This window comes from Manacus vitellinus, unplaced genomic scaffold, assembly GCF_001715985.3.
Source record: "Manacus vitellinus isolate BGI_N305 unplaced genomic scaffold, ASM171598v3 scaffold_15_pilon, whole genome shotgun sequence".
Lineage (NCBI taxonomy): Eukaryota > Metazoa > Chordata > Aves > Passeriformes > Pipridae > Manacus > Manacus vitellinus.
Window position 1 is genome coordinate 4369166 of NW_021939122.1, and position 25733 is coordinate 4394898.

General features: G+C 45.9%; 2 protein-coding genes across 3 annotated transcripts in view; both read left to right on the plus strand.

Annotated features, from left to right (window-relative positions):
- Positions 1 to 11921, plus strand: part of SORBS1 (sorbin and SH3 domain containing 1) — a 76863-nt gene extending 64942 nt beyond the window's left edge. For both annotated transcript variants that reach the window (XM_029958485.1, XM_029958486.1), the window contains 5 exons: positions 886 to 1002; positions 6736 to 6795; positions 7423 to 7613; positions 8878 to 8990; positions 9795 to 11921. In XM_029958485.1, the coding sequence (XP_029814345.1) occupies positions 886 to 1002; positions 6736 to 6795; positions 7423 to 7613; positions 8878 to 8990; positions 9795 to 9862 (549 nt within the window). In that variant the 3' untranslated portion in view covers positions 9863 to 11921. The remainder of the gene's footprint in view (positions 1 to 885; positions 1003 to 6735; positions 6796 to 7422; positions 7614 to 8877; positions 8991 to 9794) is intronic.
- Positions 11922 to 14296: 2375 nt separating this feature from the next.
- The window catches only part of PDLIM1 (PDZ and LIM domain 1), a 44168-nt gene continuing 32731 nt past the window's right edge, over positions 14297 to 25733 (plus strand). The window contains 2 exon segments of the mRNA XM_018069064.2: positions 14297 to 14354; positions 14357 to 14391. Coding sequence (XP_017924553.2) covers positions 14297 to 14354; positions 14357 to 14391 — 93 coding nt within the window.

Genomic DNA, 25733 nt, shown 5'->3' on the forward strand with positions numbered 1-25733 from the left:
TCTAAATCCAAGGGCTGAAAAGCCTTGTAAACATCAGCCTGGCTCCTAGAATCACAAAAGCTGTCCCCTTTTGGTCCTGCAGCCTATGATTTAGTGAACCTTAGTCTGGGATGTGCCTGACTAAGGGAGTCTTGATTGTTATCTCTGCATTGAGTGGAATTTATTACCTTTGCATTTCTAAAATAATATGAAAGGCTGTAGCCACAATTCCCACAAATGGGAATTAGACCTAGTGATACTTTTGCCCAAGAGTTTTTAGTTATATAGCTGTATGTTACAATGAGAGGATACATGTGAAACTCTCCATAGCTTCTACAACCTATCTTCTGGCCTCAGTCTTGGTATAGGAGATATCCTCTCCTTGCAGCTCTCAGTTGACTTGAGGCCCATTGTGGGCTACAGCCAGCCCAAGTACATTACAGCACCCCCATGAGTGGAACTTTGGAGAGCTCAAAATCACAGAATTATAAATACTGTCTTGGATGGACTGCGAAAGCCTCCATGACATACCCCATCTAGACAACATTAAATAATGAGAAACTAGGGTTTCCAAGATGACATGTTTCACACTGGGAAATCTTATGACAAATAATTTGATTTCTGCTTGAATCATAACCAGAAGTGTACTGAGAGCTGTGTAAAGACTGTACTGTTTACCATCTAGATATGTTTTAGTAACATTTTTTACAGACATAACCTGCATGTTTAAAACAGAATGAGGTGGTCAGCTCAGACAAACCAACTGGAAGCTGCACTTGCCCTTGCATGGAGTAACTGTTGCTGTGTGTGCTTCAAATTTACTGGATAGTAGATGCTCTTATCACTAGCAGTGATTGTGATAAGAGAGTGTGTGCCAAGCTGACCAAATTTTCTTTTCTTCAAAAGACTGCAGACTCAAAAGTATTCTCTTCATCTGCTTCTCTTACTTCCTCTACCCTCTCTTCCTCTACTGTCACAACACAGCCACCTCCCAGACTTACACGCAGAGTCAATAAGCCACAGGTAATCATCTTTGCTGATTACTGTTCCATTAATTAGAGTTGTTTCCGTGCCATGCCATTGTTTTGTCATATGCTTATTTAGCTGTTCATGAGATAATTTTCCTCTAATTTAGAATTTTTATTAAAAAAAAAAATAAAATTACTTCCAGACTGTGCAGAAGAGCAGATATGGACAAAATCTTCAGCTGGTGCAAATCCACATAGCTCAAGTCCAGGTTTCTGTCCATTTGTACCAGCTGAGGATCTGCTTTTCTGTTCCTCCAAAAGATTAACTCGGGGCTTACTTAGTTCTGACCTTGAGTTCCTACATCTTGGTTGCCTTATAAAGCAGTGCTGGTGGCCTCCTTAGCAGGAAAGACATAGCATGAGATACTTTGGTTCAAGTATTGTTTAACCACCTGAGGTCAGGATTCAGGATTTGAGCATCTCAGAACTGGGGATAAGGCATACACAACTTGGTATCCACAATGTTAGGGGCCTGTTCTGGTCTTCCCAAGTAGGCTTCAGAGGTTCTGAGCTCTATTGCTGAGAGCTACAAATGTTTTTAAAGAGGGATGCAGTAGGGTCTGTGCAGCATAGCTCAGCCTCAGCACTGTGTGGCTGGAGTGTCCAGGGTCTGGGAATGAGTGGTGCTCGCAGCTGCTGGTGCCTCATCAGTCTTTCCAGGCAGCTTCCACAAGATGGCAATATTTGAAACAGAAAGCTCACAATTAGCAAAAACTGGACTGTCTGTAGTGATGGGTATTGGGGAAGCAATCTTTGGCTTGATCAGTGAACCAATCAGGCTGCTTGGTAGGATGAGTGTGGGAAGCAGTTGCCAATGTTCCTTATTTTCTCGATCAGTTTATGAGAGATACAGCTTTAACCCTGACATTTTCCTGTTACCTTTACTGATTTTCCTCCAGTTGTGAGCTTGCACAACTTTTTACTGAACAACCACCTCCTGCTTCCCTTTCAGTTTCAATATCTGCATCCAGTAGGACACCTGTTCTGCTTCATGTTAAAAATCCACATAAGTTTCCTATGTTGGCCTTTCTCCTGACCCCTGATCTGCTTGGTCCTGCGGGTGCTTACACTGGATGTATGTGACCCGAAAGAGCTGCATTTAGAGAAAGATGTTTCTCCCAAGGGATGGCTAGCACACAGTTCTATTTTGGGTGTTGCACCTGGTTGTAATAGGACCCTGTGGCCTTTTTCTGGAGTCAGTGTCAAGTCAATATTTATGTTTTATATGCCTTGACAATCAGAGCATTGTCAGTGTCAAGTTAAAACTGTGTGTGACATGACCCAGTAGTTTTGACCTCCTTTCCAGCTCTGGATCTACAGTTGTTTAGGGAGCAGGAGTGGTATTTATATGTGCAAATGACTTCTTATTATCTGTGTGACCCATACAGAGGCTGATGGCTTCAGCAGAACTTCAGGTAGTACCCTGGAGGCTTTTCAAAAATCTGTACCTCTTGATTGATTTCAATTGAATGAGAAAAGCACTTAGCAGACATGGAAATGAGCCATTACATTTGAGTTTTGTTTCCATTACTGTCCATCCCTGGTACTTTACAATTTTGAATTTTAGTTTTCTCTCTCATTATAGAGAGCCTCTCCAGTTATAAAATTCTGACTGAGGATTATTTGCAAGTTTAAGACCCCTTTTGGTACAGGAATGGTGTTAGGACTGTGTTCTTGCCTGTTCTGTTAAGTGAAAATATAAATTGCAATGGCTCTTTGAGCTACTCTGAAGTTTCCTTTTGTTTACTTTTAGTCAAAACTAAAAAGAAAAAGGAACCACCCCACAGCATGTGAAAGATATTCCAAGTATAACTTAGAGATAATTTATTTCAATATTCTAGAAAAACATGATATTAAGGAATAATGTAATCTGTCAGATCAGTTTATTTCAGGGGACCCACAAGAATTTTCTAGTTTAATTCCTGTTTTACTTTGGGGTCTTATTAGCACACTGTGACAGTCAGCAGTGGTGCTAACACAGTGTGATCAGTGCAACAGCTTCAGCCCTGGGGCTGGACTGTGGCTGTGGGGTGGGGAAGGCAAGAGTGACTGGTCAAAGGTCCCTGTATCACCTGGCAGCATGAGGGTTGTTAGTGGGGACCTCTCTGCTCCTTTGCACTTGTACAGAACCACTCAGGCAGAGTGTTGAGTAATTTCACCTGGTTTTGGCCAGTAGAGAGGAGAGCATATGAGGCATATGTTCAGACCCCCATGTTCCCCAGTACAGACCAACTACCCTTCCTTAGCATGTTCATTACTTTGCACCATATCCAAGGTAAACTTTTATCCCCCCTCCAGTGGGGGATAAAATCTGCTCCACAGATTCAGCACAGCAGTGTTTCTGCTGAGTGCTTACTGTCCAAGGCAGAGCTGCCCAGCCTGCAGCAGTACTGCTTTCATGGGAAATGCATTTTTCTGCTGTAGACACAGCCTTCAGCTTCTGATCCAGGGGCTGGGGAGTCTTTCCACTGACTGTGGCAGCCTTCAGGTCAGGCTGCTCCACTCTGCAGCCTTTTCAGTGTCCTTTGTGAGAGCTCTTCAGCCAGCTTTCCATTTGCTTTCACCAAAGCTGGGGCTTGGTGTGTGCAGAGGTTTTTCTTTTTTCTTTTGCCTGGGCTGGAGAGGCCTCCTTGCTCATGGTTCTCCATTCATGTGTGGGAGCATCACTGCTGATGTTTGCCCTTCTCTGAGGGGATAACAATTTTTCTGTCTGTCTTGTCTATCTGTCAGTCTGTTCTGTTTAACTTTTTCTTTGGTCATGTAGTCCTTTAACTTCCACCTGAAATGGATGAAAGAAGACATGTAAATGAGACCTGCAACGGATGCTACTTGATGCTACTTGACCTGTCTAGGAGCAGGGAGAGCACTGTTTAGTAGCTCCAGCGTCTTTCTTCCTAATATTTAAAACCTGCCTTAGAGCTTTTCTAGGCTCTTAATGTAGAACCTTTTTCTGGTAGTTTTACAAACTTATGGTGCTTTAGACCCATCCTCAAACACTATATGAGGTGGAAACAGTGGCCAGCTGTGTTTTAGGACTGACTGTACTGCACCTTTGTATACATAGTCTGTAGACATGGAGACAGAGAGCCTTAAGCACTCAGTTAAGTTTATTCACTTAGTCTTTACAAAGAGTAAGTGTGGCTGAGGGGGTAGGAGTTGAGGTGTCCTCGTGGGTTGTGAGTACTTGGTCACTTTTAGGGCCCTCTGTTTAGCTCCAGCAGTAGCAGGGCTGGCTCACTCTTTTTGGGGAACCTCTGTGTTTCATACTGTAGAGCTGTGCCCCACACTTGCCGATTCCTCAGCCACCTGTGGCACAAGGAGCTACCAATGTAGGTAGTATAAAGGCTTTCTGAAACTGTGTTTGAAGAGCATTTGGACCTGTAACACTTTTTTTCTCCCTTTAATCTATTATCTCCCTGTAAGAATAGTGTAGGGTTTGTTTCATTGATTAAAAAAAACCCAAAAACAAAAGCCATCTAGATCATGCTATCAAGGTCACTTGTTTAAAGCAGTGGGGTGGTACATTTACAGCCTAAAATTATAGTGTTTGATCTGGTGGTTTTTCATCCTGTTTGGCTAATACTGCATAGTTGCTGACTGTAGGGTGTTTCATCACCTCACTGCAGGGCTCTGCTGGCGCCCTGGGAGTTAGTGCTTTGGTAGGAGCTGCCTGGATCTCTGGAGCAGAGACCAGAGGGATCCACTTAGTCATGTGTCTTGTCAGGAACTGGAAGCTGCTAAGAGGGCAGGGGACTGCTTGGCCTTTGCTCCTGCCCAGCTGCCTCATAGAAGTCCCTATGAGGATCCTGCCAGGAAAGGGAAAGTGGCCAGAGTTCTGTTGCTGGTAGGCTGCACCTCCTGGTAATACACATACAAGCTTGCACCATGGAGCATTCAGAGGTAGTGTCAATTTTTTAGCTTTCAAGTAACTAATTTAATTCATAGTTATTAATGCTTACAGGAGGAAAAGCGGGTCAGGAAGGTCTCAAGTAATCAATGGGAAATGGACCATGTGGTCTTAGGAGCTCATGGAGCAATTCCAGCAGTCAATTTATTAGTATGGAGCCAAGAGGCACTTTCTTGAATAAAAGAAAAAAAAAATCATTCTTACAGCTACCTCAGCCTGGAAATTGATTTCCCCAGCTACTTAACCACCTGAGTTAGCTCTGATCTCATCATATTTGATGCGCTATATCTGGTTAGTCTGCTCAATATTAACTTTAAATTTCTAATTTTTCCATTTGCCTTTCAGGGCTGATGATAGGCAGGCAGAAAGGACTTCTGGAAATCCTGTGACAATTTCAGGCTCCAGTAAATGCTTTGAATGCAAATTGCACTGGAGTTAGTCCATTCAAGTTACATGTAATTTTCTTTCTATAGAAATATACATGGTAACAAAGCAATGCTTCTTAGGGCAGTGATCCCAGATTCCAGCCCCGGACAGTAGAGCTGACAACAAAGAAGTTGCTGTGGGGCTGCATTGGCCTAGAATGGGTCACAGTCGTTGAGAAAAGAGACAGTTTGCTTTATTTAATACAACAATGGGCACAGCTCCAGGGGTCCAAGATGTGGTTCAGAGGAGCTTTGAGAACAGGACTTAGACAGGGATGAGCTCATCACCCTGTACTTCTCCAAACTCTTTGAGCATGCTTGTGCTGAAGGTATCACAGACCTCTATATGCCATGAGAAAGCAAGCCTTTACTGAAGGGCACTGTTGAAGTGAATAAAGAGGTGGACAGAAAGCATAACAATTTAGGCCTTTGACATTTAGTTTGAAAATTGTGTTGAATGATCACAGAGGATGGCCATGCTCTGTATCTTGTCCAATCCACTTTACCAAGTAGCACTGCAGGCAGTACACTAGTTCAGACATCCCATTTGCTCACAGCATGCCCCTTGCTTTCAGTGGGTGTTTGAATATGCAAAAAGCATGCAAAACCAGGCTGTGGATACCTGTGTGACTTTTTCAGTGATGTTCCCCTTCCTCATAAAACCTCCAGCCTCAAACACGCTGATTTTCCTGGCTGTGCCCTGGGACACACACAAATCTCTGTGAAGAGTTGTGACTGGGGAGAGAGGCAGGGCAGAGTCCAGCAGTTTCACTGGTGGTGGTGTTTGGAGATGGGTTTTCCAATCAGCTCCTCCTCTGCCTGTTGTGGGAATTAACAGAACATTTCAGATCCTTGCTTGGTACAGGCTGAAGTGATTTTGATGGAGCTAAATGGCGTTCTGAGGACTTGAGCTGGTTTTTTTTAAGAAGAAAGCGAGTTGCTGTTCTCTTCCGCGTCAAAGTCATTGCGGACTTTTCTAAAAACAGCAGCAGATTTTTCTCAGCATGCTTTTGGCCTTTCAGTTTTGATGCTCTCAAGTATGTGTTCCTGTCCTTGTTCTTCTTCCCCTACAGGAATGCAGTATGACACTATGTACCATTTCTGGCTGTAGCGGTGTCCATAACATTCCACTCCGACTCCCTGCTCTAAGCTTCTGTTTTGCTGTCATCTTTCTCTTTGCAGCATTTTGTGTGCTGCAGTGCAGTTGTGTTACTGTAGCCTCAATGTCTCTTGAGTAAATGAAGGACCTTGCTGTCTAAAAAGTGTGGTGTTGGGGTGGGGAGGGGAAGAGTTTTTCATTTTCTTTTGTCTGCACTCCACTGACTTTTTTTTTAATTCTGACCAATGTAACATCTGCTAAAATGTCTTCCTTATCATTTGCTTGGTGATCACACAGCCTTCTCACCATTCATTGAGAGCTGGACCAGATCTCACAGAGTCTGAAAAGAGCTATGTGGTAAGGCCCCTGTTTAACTCAGATGTGTAGTCCTAGACACTCTTCACCCAGACAGTAACACCTCAGTAGAGATAAATGCCAGCACTATTTTTAGTTGCAAAGTAGGTACATGTTTATCTATCTGCATATACTGTTTTGTTTGCAACAGAAAAAAGGAATTTAACAATTAGAAAAACTGTCATAGTCAATGAGAAGTTGGGCTAATTGTGCTGCCAGACCCTGAGTATAAGTTAAATGAAGCTAAATGCATGAATGGAGTAGCCCACCTCACCTTGCATTCTGAACTGACTTCATAGCATTTGTAATGGTGCCACTGCATAACTAATTGCAACCTCTTATGCTGCTGCTTTTAAAAATATATGCATATGTATTTGTTACAAATCTTTAAACTAAATGCCAAATTCTTCTGTATCTTGCCTGTTTTTCCATGCTTACACCTGGATCCCTTCTGCACTCCACTACCTGGATATTTACGTGGATCTACAACTCTTTTTTTTTTTTTTTTTTTACTGGACTTATATGCTGCAACTGGAATGTCCCATCTCTTCTTGTCTATATTTTCCCCTCCCTTCCCCCTGTTGACTGTCCTTTGGGTGTTCTTGGATGTCAATGCTGCCTACCACGCAGGAAGCTGTTTGCAATGAGATCATAAACATTGCAGAAAAGTCTGTTCATTACTGCAGTACTATTTCTCAGCCTCTTGACTCTCGCCACAAGGTGACCTCTAATGACCATAAACCATCTCTCATCATTTCTCAGCAACCTCAAGCACAGCAGCAAGGAGCCAGCCCTGAGCGAAGTCAAACACCACGAGACATGTAAGTCCTTTTGGTTCCCGTCTCTTCCAAGGGCCTTATTTCTGACTGATGGTGAAGATAAGGAGGTGTGGGAGTTTTCAGTGATTCAGGAGTTAAATTAGAATTATGCAGAAACATCAGTGTTGCTTTAAAGAACAAAAATAGCCACATACCATCATAATGGATAGTTTCAAACTGTGGCCTTTATGTCTGTATAGCACTTGAAACAATGACCTCATGATCCAGGACTGGGTCTCTATTACGGAGACTGTTTTTGTATCTTGAAGCTGGAGACAAATTAATATCCACTGGCTACACCTGACTCATTGGTGTGGCTCAATGTGTTTGCTGCTGTTCTTGGCTCCTCACAGTACAGTGAGCTGGCCCAACACTGATGCCACTTGGTGCATTGTTGGCCAGTTTCTCAGGTGAACTGGTGGCTGAGAGACCAAGGCTGAGATTTTCAAAGCTGTCCAGTAGAGCTGCCACTGAGCTTGGTGGGGTCTTTTGCTGATGATTTTGAGAATAGTAGCCTGCACTGTGTCCTGGAGACTGACACTCCTTGGCAGTTGACTCATGAATGGAGCCTTTGCCTTCCCTTTATGCAGAACAGAAAGTCTCACATTAGCTCCGTTTTCACTTCCTACAGGCAGGGGACCAAAGCCTTCCCAAATTTGCCCACTTGTTTGTTTCCACTCCGTAAGGCTCCTCTCTAATAAATAGAGTTCCTCTGAAGCAAGTGGTGTCTCAGGGCAGGATTCAACCTTGGGTTTTGTTTGTGCCATACCTCCTCAGGCATGATTTATCCAGCAAACTTAGCGTTGTAGAGTAGGCGATATCTTTTTCTAAAGTCCTTTTCTCTGCCATTTGGTTACTCACAGCCCTGCCTATGTGTCTGGGCAAGGGAACAGATGTCTCATGTAGCCAGGAATGAGTGTATCTAGGTTTTGGCTTGCATTCAATAGGGTGTCTGCACTCACAGGGTCTCTAGGTGCTACATGTTAGGAAGACTCTGGTTGTTTCAGTCTGTGCAGACAACTACATGGCAAAGAAGAAACAGAAGCTCTCCACATATCCCACACAGTGCAGGCATGACAGTTTTTGCTACTGTGGCCCTCTGACAACAGCCAACTCTATGCAGTTGGCTTCCAGCTCTCAAGAGGAAAACGCAGGTCCAGACTGCATTGAACAACATATAGTAGGAATCAGGGGAAGGGAAACGTCTCCTCCTGATGGGGTGTCAGAGAAATCCAGTTGCTAACATGTAGTATCTTTCTGGTTTTAGAGTTAGCTATCAAGCCCTCTACAGCTATACTCCTCAGAATGACGATGAGCTGGAACTGAGGGACGGTGACATTGTCGATGTCATGGAGAAATGTGATGACGGCTGGTTTGTGGGTGAGTCTGATACTTGCCTGTCAGCAGAGCTTTTTGGGATGAGCAATTTTGCAGGATGTCTGGAAGTTGCTTTCATTTGTGGGGTCAAAATGGTGAAAAAATCAACTCAAACTTTTCCACAGTTTCCGATCTTTTCCCACCAAGAACATGAAAGTTAAGCTGCAGGGTGGTGGACCTTTGTTTTCCTTGCTAGGTCTCTAGTTTTCCCTTTTTTATCTTCTTAGTATCTCCATTCCTGTCTTCCTCCTGATCCCTCTTGCTTACATGGGTGGCAGAACAACAGAGGGAACCAAGGAAAACTGGATTTCTGTAGCATTTCCAAAGCTGAGGGAGCCATGACAAGTTACAGAAAGTGGCAAGTAGGGGATGAAGGGAACACATGGGTAGGAGTTGCAGTCCCTGAAAATACAGACTCAACTGTATGTTTAGCAAAATCCTTTACCTTCAAAGAGTGCAAGTCTGGACAGTGTTCTCCATCTCAACACTGCAAATCTAGACTTGTTATCTCTTCTTAAGGGAGATTAGCTCACTTACACTGATAGGAATTTGGCTTCTAGACTATAGGCCTAAGAGCTTTCACCAGCAGCTTATTAGTTGTTAAAAGGGAAGACCAAAGATGATTAGTAGCAGAACTAATTGTGATCTGGTCTGTACCAAAAGGCTCTTTGATCAGGACTCCTATTTAGTATTAGAAATCAATGCCTGCAGGCAGAAGAGGTTGTCACTTCCACCTTTTTAAACCCCTAAGCCTTCCTTGCATGTCTCCCTCTTACTCTGGATTCCTTTTGTTTTATTCTGCAACAGGTACATCCAGGAGAACAAGGCAATTCGGCACCTTCCCAGGCAACTACGTGAAGCTTTTGTACCTGTAAAATAACAGTGATCCCACCATGTCAGGGATGGGATTGTTTTCCAGATGATGTTTTTAAACAGTGAAGAAACAGACAATTTATGAATGTAATGGACAAGAGATGAGATGTGTTAGGAGGATGTGGTTATGTGGTACAGTATTGAGTTGAATGTGTAGCCCTGCTTCCATGGAGTCAGGGTGAGATTTGTTTGCTGAAGAAGAGACAGTTTCTAGTTTACAGTGCTGCCTTTGTGTATTCTTCTCCCTTCCTCGGCAAGAGTTTTGATGATAATCTTAATTTGTACGGAGTACTTACCTCTGAGAAGGCTTCAGGGAAGCATGTGGTATAGGTTTTGTTTGTGTTGAGGTAGGATAGTGCTTTGGGGCAGTACACAGCCGCTCATGTTCATTGGCAAGGTTCAGAGAGGCCAGGCTTTCTGCCCAGTTTCTGCCTTGCTGAAGATTCACTTTGCTCTGCTTTCCACTTCATGTCATGCATCTTAAGACCCAGCAGAGGCAGAGGACAGCTGATACAGTTAAACTGCAGAGCTCTGTGTGGAAAAAGAGTTTGGGACTGGTTTAATCCAGAGACGTCAGATAAAGTATAATGCAAATGTGCAAAAATCCCAAACCCTTTAATAATGTATTACCAGTCTCTGCAGGGTTTGTTCTTTTGTGCAGGGTGTGTGTGTGTGTGAGTGTATCGTGTGCATCAAAATGAACTGAGTCCTTGTTTTTAAAGAGAAATCAGCCTGGCTTTGACATTTATCTGCACAAAGAATAGAACCAATAAACAGAACATCCGTGAGAGCAAATCCTGGGTTTGAGTCCTACGGTTGTTCCCTTTCTCTGCTCCTCATGCCCTATTGCTGGCCCTAAAGGATCACACACTTTTTGCAGTATATGCCTCGGGATGAAGATTTTGCTTCTTTCCCAGCATTAAATCTTAGAAGCTCTAATAAATCTGAGCAACGTATCACTGAGGGTGCCTTTTTTTTTTCCTTTTTGTTACAGTGTTGATGGTAGGTCTCAAATAAATACATGCATTTTGGCTGCCTCTTAGTCATACAAAAAAGTCTAATCAATTTTGAAAGCTGTTCCCAGCAGTTACTACCAGTTACACAGATTCGTATTTCCTTGAGGAAAAAAAATAACATGGCTTGGCTGGATGCTTGCCTGTAAATCCACTATGAATACTCTTTTGATAGACATTTTGTTATCAAGAAAAAGCATAAACAAAACCGGTTCTGTCAGACTCTGCTTCCTACAATTACCGTACAAATAGCAAAGGGTTAGATTGCTATTTTGTCATAAGCCGTATTTAATAATATAAAATGCCTATTTTTATGCTGATGCTTTTATACAGATTTATTAAGAGTAACTACAACTAACTGTTAGCACGACTTGCAATGTTTTGATAAACTAGCCATGCTCCTGGGTTTGAAATCAAGTAGGCTTGTCTTCCGCCTAGGTCAGTGGAAGAGAAGACTCTGTGTCTCAGAAGTTTGACTGTAAATATGTATATTTAACTTTGTACAGACAATGTACTTACCTTGTATAGAAAAATAATTTAAACACATAGAGTGAAGGGAGGGAAAAAAAGGCAGTTGTGAAAGGTTGAGATTTTTTTCCACTTTTATTTAAATGATGGAGTTCCATGTATGTTCACATAAAGAGTTTTAGCACAAAATATTCATTATGAAAGGCTTTCAGATATGACACAAAGCACTACTGTTTCTTTTCTGCAGGAGATACCTTGAATCCTGCATCTTATTTATGGGTTTGTTGTTCTGCTTTGGGTTTGCCCTCCAGTTATTTGCAGCAATATTTAGGCTTGTTGCTAAGATTGGATAACATCAAATTAATCTATCCAGCAAAATAATAACATGTTGATATTGATTGTATATAACATACTTGTTTAGAGGTTAATTTTCGGTTCTTGCTCTTGCCAGTTTAAGTTACACACACACACACACACACACACACATCCACACAAAATGCAACTTATTTTTGTGTTGATTTTTTGTTTCTTATTGCAGTGGATTACTATTTGACAATTAATAAATGGAATTATTGAATTACTATTGTGTTCCTTGTACAAATTATTAAATAAAATCTATTCTGGTTGTTCCTGTACTTTTGTAGTAGTGCCCTGCTGTGGCTGTCTTTGGCTGTGTCCATACTGAGCTGTAGGTGTTTGCCATGGGCTTCCCCACTGTTCTGCACCTGAGGATCCTGCTTGTGACTTGGCCTGAGCTCACTGGTTCTCCTTCCTGAGCCGTAGGCTGGCTGTGACTTTTTTGAAACCAAGGTGTAAAGCAGAGACAAAGCTGGTTTACACCCAGATCTCACTGTAATGTGGGGTCAGAGTGCAGCTGCTGTGGCATGCATGCAGACCTGTGGGGCAGGAGTACACCCAAGTCCACTGGTTTACAAAGGGTCTTTGTGACTCACTCTCAGATGAGAAGACCACACAGGTAAAGAGTCAGACAAGAAACCCAAAATGCCAGCCTATGTGTAGGAAGGGATGCCAGTTGATGTTGGGCTTATGTGTGCATTTTTAACCCTGACTCAGGTCAGAAGCTTTAAGACCCTCACTTCTGTGGTAGCTGCACTCTGACTGGGCAAGTGTGGCTACAGCACTGAATCAAGGGGTTTGTGCAAGGTCTGTGATGATCATGTCACATCTCCCAGCCCTGTAGCAATATAGCTAGCTGGGATTTTTTGGGAGTGCCTTCTGTAAGGGAACAGTCCCTGAAGGAGTAGAGCAAGGGAAGGTGACAGCTGAGCTACCTAGGTGGGCTCCCTGGGGTCCAGTAATGCACGAGTACCCCAAAAGCGCCCTGCGCACCTCCACATGTCTGGCTCCTGCATGCTGCCTGTGCAGGACTGGGCTCACTCCAAAGACTGGTATTTCACAAGGAGTTTTAACTTCTTTGAGACCTCCACCTCAAACTGAGCCAAAATTGGGCAACAGATTCAAACTGTGGTGATGTGACCGGATGGCCCAGCAGACAGATAAACATCACAGCTGCACTCACAATGATTTTAGGAAGCCAAACTATAAACAAGCCAATCCTAAAATCAAACTACCAGGACAACAAAAGCCTCAGGCTATTTTGCATGTCTTTAGAAAGCACACAGACACAAGCCCATCTTTCTCTTTTGCAGGTTACCTTATATAAAAGCCAAAGAGCAGCCTGGGCATGGCTTTGCTGCAATCACAAGCACTGCTCGCCTTTGCTTTACAGCATCCCGGACAGGGAGGGGAGAGAGACTCATCTACAGCTGCTGAACATCATGGGTATTTACTGATGTCACTCTCTATCCTAATCTAAGGTAAGGAACAAGCTAGAGATGGTTTTGTGATTGCAGAGAGGGGAAGATGACCCAGCAGTGTGCCACAGTCCTCTGGAAGTCCTGCATACCCTGGGGTAAAGGAGCTTTCAGTGTCACTTTCTTCACTGCCAGGAGATGTGTAATGATGTGGTTGAAGAACTACTTTCTGATAGAAACAAGATTAATAGTCTGGACGCATGGACCCTGGAAAGAAAAAACCTGTGAAATGACAAGTTAAGGTAGGAAAATGAAGGCACACAAGAAAAGGGACTGCAGAAGTAAGGGTGAGCCTTGTAATGGGATTATTCATAGCCATCCATGTCTTGTAAGACCAGTGGTCATCCCTACTTGCTGACTGCTCCATGCTCCCCAGCTGTGCCTGAATCCCAGCCTCAGCAGCAGCCTTGAGCTGCAGCTCACTGATATTCTGCTTGTGGGTGAGCTGTATTTATTAACTAAATAGGCAGCAATGCTTGAACTCAAGTTGTAACCAACCTCTCCCACGTTCTCCATCATCAGAGTAGTGTGGGCTTAACATGCAACTGGAACAACTTATTTTTCCTGAATCACAGCTGAGAAGGTTGGCTGAAAAAACCATATAGAATTCCTTTTGTTAGTGGTACCATGCCTAAGGGGTTAGATATAAACAAACCCCTGCCTAAAGCAGTGATGAACCTGGCATAAATTAGCAGAAAGATAATACCCTTTCCAGGCTCCGCCCTCACTCATCAATTCCTGGCTGGGCAACTGCACGCCAAGGCTGCTTATTTGCATCGCCTCCATTAGGTTTCAGAGTTAACCCTGCTCCAGGATGGAGCAGGCCGAGACATATTTGCCGGGGAGATGCCGCACCGGGGCACTCCTGCGTGCGGTTGCCCGCCCGGTGGCGTGTCCTGCCTGGCGGGCCGCGGTCAGCTCCGCCGGGGGCGGGTGAGGGTCGCGGCGCCGCGATTCCTGCCCCGCGATTCCTGCCCGGCAGGGCGGCCCCGGCCCGGGCTGCGGGAGCTCCGCTCCCCGGGGCGGGGCCGGGGCCGGCGGGGCGGGCGGGCGTGGGCGGGCGGGCCGTGCCGGTGCGGGCGGCGGCGCTGCCGGGTGACCCGCGAGGTGCAGCGCGCACATGGGGACGCATCGCATCGTGCTGTCGGGGCCCGGGCCCTGGGGCTTCCGCCTGGTGGGCGCCGGGACTTCGAGCAGCCCCTCGCCATCTCCCGGGTAGGCGGGCGGCGCGGGGGGCGGGCCGGGGCCGGGTCTGACCGGGCTGGCAGGTGGCACAACGCGGGTTTGGTGGCAGAGCCGTGGCAGGAGGGCGTGTGTGTGGGGGGGGGTTGTTGGATTGTCTTTTTCTCCCCCCTGGTTTGTTTGGGTGGTTTTTTTGGGGGTGTGTGTGTAATGTTAACGGGGAAATCCGTGGTGGCTCACGCAGCCCCTTCACCTGATACAGACTGAAATCTTTGCTTCCCACCGAACCTCCCTCCTCAGCCTGTCCGTAGGGAACCCCTCGGTGAAGGCAGTGGGAATTTCCTCAGCCCCGCCAGCCCCTGGTTCGGGTTTGGCAGCCCATCCCGTGGGAATCCGTCTCCCCGAGGTGGGTTGAATGCTCGCCTGCCTTTGCTTGCCATGTATAGTTAACAGTCTTTGTTTACAGAAGCCATGTTAAGGTGTGTTAAGTGCCTTTGCCCGACTCTGTTCGAAGTCCTTCTTGTCTCCCCCTTAAAGAGAAATTAGTTAGGAAATGAAGTTTTGCATCCAAACAGTTTTAGAATCGCACCTTGATTTTCCCGGCTCCGCTCCAGCTCTTGCCCGTGGAACGCCAGGGCTCGGCTCAGGCTGCCTCTCTTTGCTGTCCCCGTCCCCACCTGCACCAGGTGCACGCAGGTGCTCGGCCGGGCTGTTCCCGGCCGGGATCTGGGCCCTGTCCCAGCCGCTCCCAGCAGGCCGACCCGAGCACAGGCACGTCCGTGGGGGCAGTGAACTCCCTGTGCCTTCCTGGCTCGGCACAGTGGGGTGTGCTGCTCAGTGTCTTGTCAGGGCTGGCTGCAGGCCTCTCCCAGGGGAGAAGCAATGAAGGAATTGCTCCTTTTTCCAGCAATCCCGCTAAAAACCAACGGCATCCAGCGAGCTGCTGAGAGCCCTGGGCTCTGCCACCATGGTACAATTTTGATGTGCCCGCAGGCCCCAGGTGAGGAAGGGCTGTGGGAAGTGGAATTTTCAGGAACTTGAACTTCTGTGAACTGCCCTTAAAGAAGACCGGGATGGTCAAACTTGAGAATTTTTATAAATGCCTCCTGCCACAGGGTCTCCTGCCATGGGGTCCCACAGCCTGAAGGACCCCAGGTGCTATGGGGGAAGCTGCCAGCTCCAGGAAGGGCACAGCTGGAAGTGCTGTTAAACCCGCCAAGGGGGGGAAATTTACTGGTGTTCTGTGTAATCTCTTTCAATTACAGTAATAATGCCTCATTTTTCTAAAGCATTTTTGGGACATGAAAGCAGCTTTAGCATGAAGGAAGTGATATTTACTTCATTGTTATGGTAATAATTGCTATTTCCTTCCAGTAAAAGACTCAGGCAGAAGTGTGTCTGAAGCCCTACCTCACTGCTCTTACCTCTTCTTGGTCGCCTTTGTCAATGCTGATAGGCACATACCAAGGGACATAGATCAGCTAAGTGGCAAAAATAACCCCTCATGAGAAATTGTGGCCCTGGGGACTAAAATGTAATAAAAGAGCCTCTCTGGTAGTGGTGACGTAAATGCTGACAATTAACAGCTCTTATCAGGGCTTTCTCTTGTGGCCCCTCTGACATTTTTAATTTCCCCTCTAAGACTTCAAGTGATTAATCTTTCCTGTGGCTTGTTCTTAAAGAGTCCTGGGTTTGTCCCCTTGGCTCAGGAGCGAAGCTCTTGGCAGGTTCTTCTTTGACCATGTAAAAAATTATCTGATCCAGTTTTGACCTGTGATCCTCCTTGTGTGGTGACTTTACAGGGCTATAACTTTGCTGTTCTTGCTTATTTCATTTGGTACCTGGGCTCCCACCAGAGACCTTTTTGGGCACAGACTCCTCCTTCCCTCTCACGATGGGGTGAGCTCTGGCTGTAGGACTGCCAAGGGTTATGACAGCCTTGGTCCCACTGAGGTATGATATGGGGGGCTACCTGAGGGGAACAAGAAGGTGGGGAGGCTGTAAGCTGTGATAAGAGCATTGTTCTAGGAGCAGGGGGGCATGTGGCTATCCCTCCTCAGCACTTACAAGTTTGCTTTGTGCTGTAGCAGCAGGAGGTGTGTCAGTGGCACAGATGCACTCGGGGTGAGCACTGTTAGCAGGGGTGCATGGGGCTGCCTGCCTCAGACCAGATGTGTGTTCTGGATTGCTCTGGGGAGCAGGATCCTCCTGCCACTGACAGCTGAGAGCACTGCAATTCAGGTATGCTATGTGTGGGATAAGTCCCCTCCCACGTAGCCAGTGGAGCTTGTCTCTGCCTTATCCAGGGCTGCCTGTCTCATTGATGCACTGATGGGGTCACCATGCTGCTCCAGGTGTATGCTGGCATGGTGGGATGCCGGGAGAGACACATCCATCCAGTCATGGGCCTGAACTGGGTGTCTTGCAGTTCTCTTTAAAGCAGGTGCCTAAATTCAGCCTGCATTGCCTGCCGGGAGCTCATATTTGGTTTCTGGCAGCATTATCCTGATGATGACCTCTTGAGCTCATCTTGGTATTTATGGCCCTCATCACCACTGTACCTCAGCTCCTTGCTAGTAGCTTATGGCTTCTCAAGCTCCTCTATGGTGATATAGGGAGGGTTTATCCCGGTCATGCTGGTGAGAGGCAGCACCGCTTGAGTTGCCAAGGCATCTCATTCTCCAGAGGAAGTCATTGGAGCTTGGTGTTGTAGTCCTGGCTCCCAGAAGGATGAGGAGCACTGGTGCCATGAGCGTAGGAGCCAGCAGAGCAGCATGGCCAAGCCTGGTGCTTCTGGCTGACAGCAGCTGCATGGCACCAATGCCTGCTTGTGCCTTAGGAGAGCAGCAGATGAAAGATTGTGGCGTTTCCACAGCTGCTCTGTCTTGTCTCTTGTCACTGCCCTACCTCCCTTTCCACTTGAAATGTGTGTTCAAACCTGCTTCAGGCCCAAATACATCATAAGCATCTTGTTGTGAGAATGCTTCTGGTTTCTTGGTTGTGTTGGACCAGTTTTCCCAGTGCAAGCCGAGTGTGGGGATTTCACAAGTGCTGCTCATGAGACTTTCTTGGGGAGTTTCCCTTCTCTTTAGGAGAGATCCTTCACAGATGTTTCTAGCTTACATTTCTTTTCAAAACTGCAGAATTCTAGTGGACACTTTATAACAGTCTTTGTTCAGAAAAAAAAACCCCAAACTTGTATTGATCAGTGTGATGAACCCTGAGCCGCAGTCTGCTGGATTGCCTTACAGGAGTAGGAAAGACCCCTGTCTTTATCACTCTTTGGGTGATACTGTACAGTGAGTCAGTGGGGTAGAATTTGAAAAAAGCCCTTTCTGAACTGTGGATGGACACAATACAGGATAACAGTTTCTGTAGAGCTGACCTATGCACAGGGTGGTTCCCAGTTAAATCCCATTGAGGCTGGTGGAGCTGATGGAGGAAACAAACAGCATATTTTATGAAGAGAGATGCTGATGAAGTGGTGCTGTGTGAAAAGCAGTGCAGTTGACAGACCCCATCCCTCAGGTAACATGAGCTGCTACCTGTTTGGTTACATTTGATTTTGATAAACATTGGGGCTTTTTGTTTCCAGTTGAATGTGTACATGGAACTGTAAACCCTTGTTATTGATTGAGATTATTTTTGTAGTTTGTGGAAGTGATCTTGAACATTTGACCCGAAATATGGGCAGAGTGGAGTTTTGCTCTGTTTTGTCATGTCAAAAACCTCCCAGCCCCATTAAAAGAAAGGTGTCTCTCAGGGTCTGTGAAACTGGACACTTGTTATAAAAGTGAGCAATTTTCCAGTGAAAAAATGGTTTCAAGACAGACCAGTTATGCAAATAGATTAAAAAGATGAAATCCCAACATGATGCTTGTTGCAATAGTATGAATTCATCTCTGTTTAGTTTGATGTTTTATCTATTCATGGTATTTTAAAAGCTCAGAATTTATATAAAGTACAAAATTTGATCATAATTGGGTGTTTGAGTGTGTTCGTTTTGTTTTTTGAGCACGGACCTCTGAGCCAGCTTTATAAACTTAAAGCTTGATTTAGTGATAAAACTGGACTTAATGGTCTGAAAGCAAGCATGGGACTGAATCTTGTGGTGTCAAAAGACACGATGTTTAGCTTTGGTACTGGCTCATATTCTTCCCCTGTCAGCCAGTCACCCCGGTAGGAAGCAGCTGAGCAAAGGCATCCTGAAGCCACTGATGAGTGGTGTGGGACATGCTGCTGATGAGCAACTCTTGTGGGGGTGGAGACCATCCTCCTGCTGGAGCATGCCAGGGCTCAGCTGAATGGCACAAGCAGCAGGAGCTGGGCTGCAACCTCTTCTCCAGGTGGGAAAAAAAGGCTGTGGCTGCAGGGTATTTTTCCGAGACATGGGGAGAGCTGCTTTCCAGGGAGGCCACTGCTCCCAGAGGGGAGCTGGAATGCCTCCACTCTGCCAAAGGAAACATGGGGTGTGGTGGATGTGATAGGATTTAGGGTTGGGCTGGCTTTCCTCCTCAGCCTGGGGAGCCTTGGCTGGACCCCACTGTGCACACCTATGGCTGAGGTTCCTCTGCTGCACCGTCCAGCTTTTGTGCTTGTGACTGCAAACACCAGCATTGTGCCTGGGTCTTGTTCTGAGGTTGGCTGGGCAGAGGGAGACAGCTGGGGAAAGCTGCTGGGGTTTATAGGAAGGTGAAGGTGGCTATGTTTCCTGCTCTGATGTTTACTCTTGTGCTGCTGTTCCTGGCTGCTGGGCGGGGTGGGGGCTGTGGCAGTACCAGCCCTGCTGTGCTGTGCCATGCTACCCAGGGTGCTGGGCAGAGCTGCTCTAGAACTAGACAGCTGATAAGTGCCTATGGAACACTGGCCATTAGGGTCACCTGCCAAGAGCTTCTGGCCCTGCAGAAGTAGTTGGTTGGTGTTTAGGGGATGGGACGATGTCTTGTGCCTTTGCTCAGAGGGGGTCCTGTCTGGTCTGTCTGAGCACGTCAAGTATGGAGAACAGAGGTTGTGCTCCTACAGACTTTGAAGTCAACATCAACTCTGACAGTTTCCTGGGCAGCTGCTGTGGCTGGGAAGGCCTGTGCTTCAAAGATAGAAATGGCTGCTGAGAAGAGGAAAAGACCTTTCTGATCTCCCTGGCTGCCAGGGTTTGGATCCCTAAGAAATCGTCCTTAATTGTAGCAAGGGCAAAGCAGCAGAATTTTCTTGTGGTAAATGCAGAGTACTTTGGGGCACAGGACAGGCTTAATCTTTTCCAGTCCTGTTTCCTGAGTCTTGGAGGACAGTTTTATCTTGGAAATAACTTCTGAAAGAATTGGCATGCTAATTAAACTCCTTCTACTGGAGTTACATACAGGAGCAGTATCCTTGTCTCTCCTAGGAGCCAGGGTTGTATTTTCTACAGTTCACCTTTTCAGACCAATTTGTTATGCAGCAGCTTGATGTCACCCAAACTTTGGAATTCCTTTTTCTCTGTGCCTCTTCTTTGTGACCAGTATAATCTCTTTTAGTGGTGTCTGACCCACCTTGTTCTGGATTAGTTCCCTAAAGAACCTAAAGAGAGAACTCCACATTTGGAGGGAATGTACAAGCCCCAACCCTATGTGAGACAAAAGTAAATATTGGACTTCATAGGGGAAAGTCCTTTTTGTTCCCTGATCTGCTTGTTCCCAGATGTCAAGCTGTGCATGGTTGCAGGCTTCTCGGTACCTTTTGTCCTCAAAAATCAGTTTGTCCATCAGGAAAGGTAGTTGGTTTGGAAAATTAATTGATTTGAAGGATGCAGCATCAAAATTATTATTTTTTTTCAGTATAAACAGGGAAATTATAGGAGACCTTAACTGCATAAACAATTGATGTTGTTCTGGACAGTGACACAGTATCTTAGATGGTTGCTGATTACTGGACATGTTGATTTATTTAGAGGATGAAATAAACCATCAGGAAAAGCTCAGCTGTTTCTGAGATGTTTGTTTGTTTGTTTTACTGGGAGGCATGTTGCAAAACAATCAGTGAGGCTGAGTAACTCCTTGACCGCTATTTGAGCGTCTTTCTGAGCAAATAATCTTTGGTTTTTTGTATTGCCTTACTGAGGTCAGCCCTTTCTGTGCAGTATCTGATGCCTTCCCCTTTCTGTGTTAATAATGCTCATCTGGCTGTCAGGGTAGGATGTGAAGGCAGGCAGGAAGGTGAGGGCTGGGCTGCTGGAGGAGCTTGTGCAGTGAAAGCCCAGATCCCACTGGGGTGGGCTGATGCTCAAGGGTTTCACCAGCCAGAGGTATGTCCACCTTCCCCTTCTCCTCTCTTGGTGATGGTGTGGTCTAGGCCAGCCCAGCCAGTGAGATTTGAGCTGCAGCTGTGTTGGACTGTAATGGTGCAGAGAGTGGGAGCAGCTTTGAAGGAAGCTCTCCTGGAACCAGTTGTAAGGAACCAGCCTGTCATTCCCCCTCCCCTGAAGAGAAAGGGTGGGGAACGTGCCTGCCTGAATTTTCTCATAGCCTCTGATCTCTGCTGACCCAGCTGCATGCTTTTGCTGGGAGAAATTGTGACTGCTTAGCATAATACTCCAGCACTGAGGACATTACTCATGGTAAAAGAGCAGTGTGTGTGGGTGGGGAGGATTAAACTGAATGTCAGAGATGTCTTGTTGTCACTCGTGGCCTTGGAAGAATGTTGCTACATGTCTGTCCTGTCCAACAAAGATCCAGCTGGGTTTTCCTCTCAAGTGCACATAGGTGCAGTTTCTCCAGATCTTTTTCTTGGCTGATGTTAATTTTGCCTCTTCATCACTTCTTGCAATGTGTGTGTAGGTGTGGAGTGATGGGTGATGCCGGAGGCTGTAGGGTCTGTGAGAAACTGTGAAGAGATGACAGAGTGAGCAAGTAGTGTGTTGGAAGGGATGAGGGGAGAAAGCCAGAAAGAATTGAATGAATTTTAGACCCACCCAGCTATCTTTATACACGGAGCTGCATTATGCTGCTTTTCATAGAAATGCTTCCCACCCTTCCTCCCTCTGCTGTGGGCAGCAGCTTCCCTTGATATACCCACTGCTGCCTCTTGGATCCTTGCCTGCAGAAGGAAAATAGGCACCATAATCCCTGTCCAGGGACTGCAGAGCTTGTTAGGTAGCATGTATGGAGGGATTGCATCAAACGTAAAGTGTGGTTTTGTTTGGCAAGTTCTGGGACAGACAGAAGTTTTTTAGAGGTCCTGGGAGCTGGATAAGCAGCCAAATGTGTCTCCCTCTGCTAAATCTAAGTGTTTTCTATTGTAAATGCACTTGCCCAAAGACAACCTGAAGACTTGATATGTCACAGCTGAAAGCTTGTTTGCTGCTTGGCCGCCAGTACAAGGAGATGACAGCCAGCAAACTGCCTGAATTCAGATGGACATCTGAACTTTACACAATCCTGGTGGTGCTGACAAGGTGGAGCCCAAAGTGTGTGTATGAGGGGGCAGTGTATATATACATATATATATATATATTCACACACCTGTGTGTGCGTGCACACATCTCCACAAAGCTTCACTTTGCAGTATAAGGAAATAATGTAGGTTTTTCTTCTATCCAAACCAATCCTGAATCTGTGGGACCTCTATTAAAAAGAGGGGTCCATGCATATAACTGGTCTAAACTGTTAATCTACTACATTGAGTTTTACATGAGTAAAGAGTGCACAATCAAGCCCATGGATTATGGGGATTATTTGTTTCTTCCGTGTGCTGGCTCATGTGTCTGAGCTGGTGTCAAGGGTGTAGCTTGATGTGTCTGGTTATAAGTATCTAGATTATTTCTGTAGTAGCCCAGATTTCTTACACAGAACACCAGCCAAAAAGAGTATTACTGTAAGCACAGTCTGGTGAGCTCTGGGACCTGTTCTGGATACAGTACAAAGAAGTGCTGCTCTGCCTGTCTCAGCATTGTCTGTTCAACAGTGAAATGACCTAATGGCACTGTTACTCAATTGCCTGCGAGCAGTCATCTAAAGATAGGGCATGGCTTTTTTCCAAAGGATGCCCTTGGGCATGATGTTAGAAGGTGTGCAGAGCTTTATTCACCTGCCCATAGTGTCCCTGGAACTGGGAGGCTCCTGGCACCTTGTGATGCTGCCCACGTCCCATCTGCCAGAGGCTGCTCAAACACAGTGGAGGAAGCCCAAGCTAGTCAGGGAGCTCTTTTAAAGGAGACAAGAGGCTGTGCCTTTGTACGAGGTGTAATTTAGGCAAAGTTATGTTTGCTGGTTTTGTTCCTTGCAGTGTCTTTCACACCTCCTTGCCTTTCCATGCAGAAGTGCAGCTGTATCTGCTCATTATTGGGTCATCTGCTTGTACAAGGTGTGCAAGGCACTGCCTGCTGTCCCCTTGTCTCCTGCCGCTGTCTGCTCCATGTTCAGTCAAGAGCAAAGGGTAAGGAAAGAGGTTGGGGCAAAGCTTTAGATCATTTGAGAGCAGGAGCAAAGCAGTTTCAGGTGGTGCAAAATTTAGTGGACGCCTGTGAGCCTGAAAGCTTCTGTTCATTTATGGAGTCCTTTTGTGTAAGCTGGCTGATAGCTGTCAGTGCTCTGAGCACCTCTGCCTGCCCACCCTGCTGCTTCCCATGGACCAGGGAGGGATGGGACAAAAATAAAAGCAGGAAAAGGTCTTCCCAGTGGCAGCTTTGTGCTCCTCACTTAATAACAGAAACGCCTTTTGCTTTCCTGACTTAACTGGTAGGTGAGCAAATATCAAAAGCAGCATTGACAGCACTGAGATAAGCCCAGGCCTTACTGCGAGGGGGGAAGGGAACATTATTAGTAGCTATTAATCATCCTAAAAGGGTGGGGGATGGGTCACGTCCGGTACCCTGCCCTTGTGCAGACATGTTTCCTATGAGCAGTCCTGGCAGGGAGTACAAGCTGGATGTTGCAGTGCAGCAGTTTGTGGAAGGTTGCATTTCAGGGCAAGTTATTTCCAGAATGAAGAAGCTGAATTTTAAAATGTTTCCTTTTGGCAAATTCACTTATCCTTTTTATCGCTGTGCAATCCTTGTAGCTTCCCCTTAGGGAAGAGGTTTGGGTGGTACCTTAGTGGATTTAATAGCCCTTGTGGTACCAATGGCTCTTATCTGATGGAGAAGAGCACTCACACTTCAAATTCCTCTGAAGTGGACACAGAAGGGGAACTGACACCACAAGCACTGGCGAAGTGCTGAGGTGTCACTGTGAATGCTCATCCTGGGGGCTCTAGGAGTTTATTCAGGAGGCTTCAGCATTTCAGTGTCCCTGGCTGCTCCAGCTTAGCTGTTCCTGGTGGTACAGGATAATTTCTAGTAGCCTACCACATATTGTGTAGATTATCAGTCTTGAAATGCAAGATGTATAGCTGAGTCTCCAGCAGTGTTCCAGCGTTGGCATTAATCCACTGTTATTCTTGACCCTTTGGCAGTCTTGTCTGATTGAAAATGAATCATGGTAATAGTGTGCTGAGCTTGGTGTTCCTCAGGGGGGTGAGTAATGTGCCCCTCTCCCTCCTTTGGTACCAGAGGAAATAAATGCACCAGGAAACCAAGTAACATGGTTAAGGCCCAGCAACCAGGGTAGGACCCACACTGTGTCTTGTGCAACAAGGAGGACAGGTCCTTAGGGATATGTCTCAGAGTTCCTCTAATGACAGCTTCCAAGTCTGGTGGGACTGTGGGCAACTTTCAGTGCTCAGGGTTTCTTCACGGCTGCTAGCTGTCCCTGTGTGCTGGTTTTGGCTGGGGTAGAGTTTATTTTCTTCACAGTGGCTGGTATGTGGCTGTGTTTTGGATTTGTGCTGAACGCAGCATTGATAATATAGAGATGTTTTTGTTATTGCTGAGTAGAGCTTGCACAGAGCCAAGGCCTTTTCTGCTTTTTGTACTGCCATGCTGGTGAGGAGGCTGAGGGTGCATGGGAGGCTGGGAGGAGACACAGCTGGGACAGCTGACTCCAACTGATCAAAGGGATATTATGTACCATATGGCATCATGCTCAGTTATATAAAGAGGGGAAAGAAGGTAGAAGGGAGGGATGTTTGGAGTTAATGGCATTTGTCTTTCCAAGTAACCATAATGTGTGATGGAGCCCTGTGCTCCTGGAGATGGGTGAACACCTGCCTGCCCATGGGAAGCAGTGAATTAATTTCTTGTTTTGCTTTGCTTGCATGAGCAGCTTTTGCTTTACCTTTTAAACTGTCTGTATCTCAACCCAGGAGTTTTTTCACTTCTACTCTTCAATTCTCTCTCTGGTCCTGCTGGTGGGGGGGTTAACGAGTGGCTGTGTGGTGCTTAGTTGCTGGGTGGGGTTGAACCATGACACCCTGTCACAAGGTTTACAGAAGGTACTCTCAAGGCAGTGTATACAGTGGAGTGGCTGTAGATTACACTCAGTGGCCTCAATAGTCCACCAGTCAGCTGCAGGCTGCAGCTTGGGAGATGATGATCTTGACATTTAAAGCAGATTTTCTATATCCATCTGTTGCCTTGTTCGGTCTTTTCAGCAGTACTTCCTCTATCAGTTCATAGACTGCTTGCAGCATTAGAAGTGGTGTGCAGGTAGACACCAACTATTTGTTTGATCCATCTGAAGCTCTTTGGATTAATGTTGAGCACCTTAGTCAACCTTGGACATCTGTGATACACATCTGTGTCCTTCCCCTTTCCGTGAAATACTATCCTAGTAGAGACATGAAAAAAGAAAAGCATATTGTGATCTTTCTTCTGGTTAGGGAAAATACCCCCACTACAGCTGTGAGGGGATGTGCTGAAAACCTCGGTTTCAGCCCAGGGAAAACAGTAATTGTAATTGCTGATAATATGTGACACTTCCAGAAGGGAAGTGTTTTCCTGGGGGCAGTGATTTGCCAACCAAACCCACGTTAGGAGGGATCTCTAAATCTTGTGAGCAATGTTTATTTATGTCTGACAGCTCTGCTGGGTTTGCTCAGCTGCTTTCCAGCATGCTGAAACCTAGCATGAGTGCGTAGAATGAGTACCACTTGCAATGGACTCATAAATGAGGTATGTCTCAGCTGCGAGGCATGTTTTAATCTGTACTCATGTCTGGGAGCAGTCCACCCTTCTCATTTCCTCTGCCTATTAAATAATTGATGAAAGCCCACAGAAATCATTACAATCCTTCCACAAAGTCATTAAAACTGCACAAAATCTTATACAGTGCTTGCAAAGCCACAAACGTGACATTATTCACCCTCCACCTAAGCAGTATGTTTGGCCCAAAGATGTCTCAGTTGCTAAGAGGACACATCTTTAAAAGAAGTAGGGAAAAATGAACCATCCACTTAGTTGATTTTCTTGAAAATGCCAAGTTTTAGCTGGGACCTTTTAATTTGGAGTGTCGTGCCAATGGCAT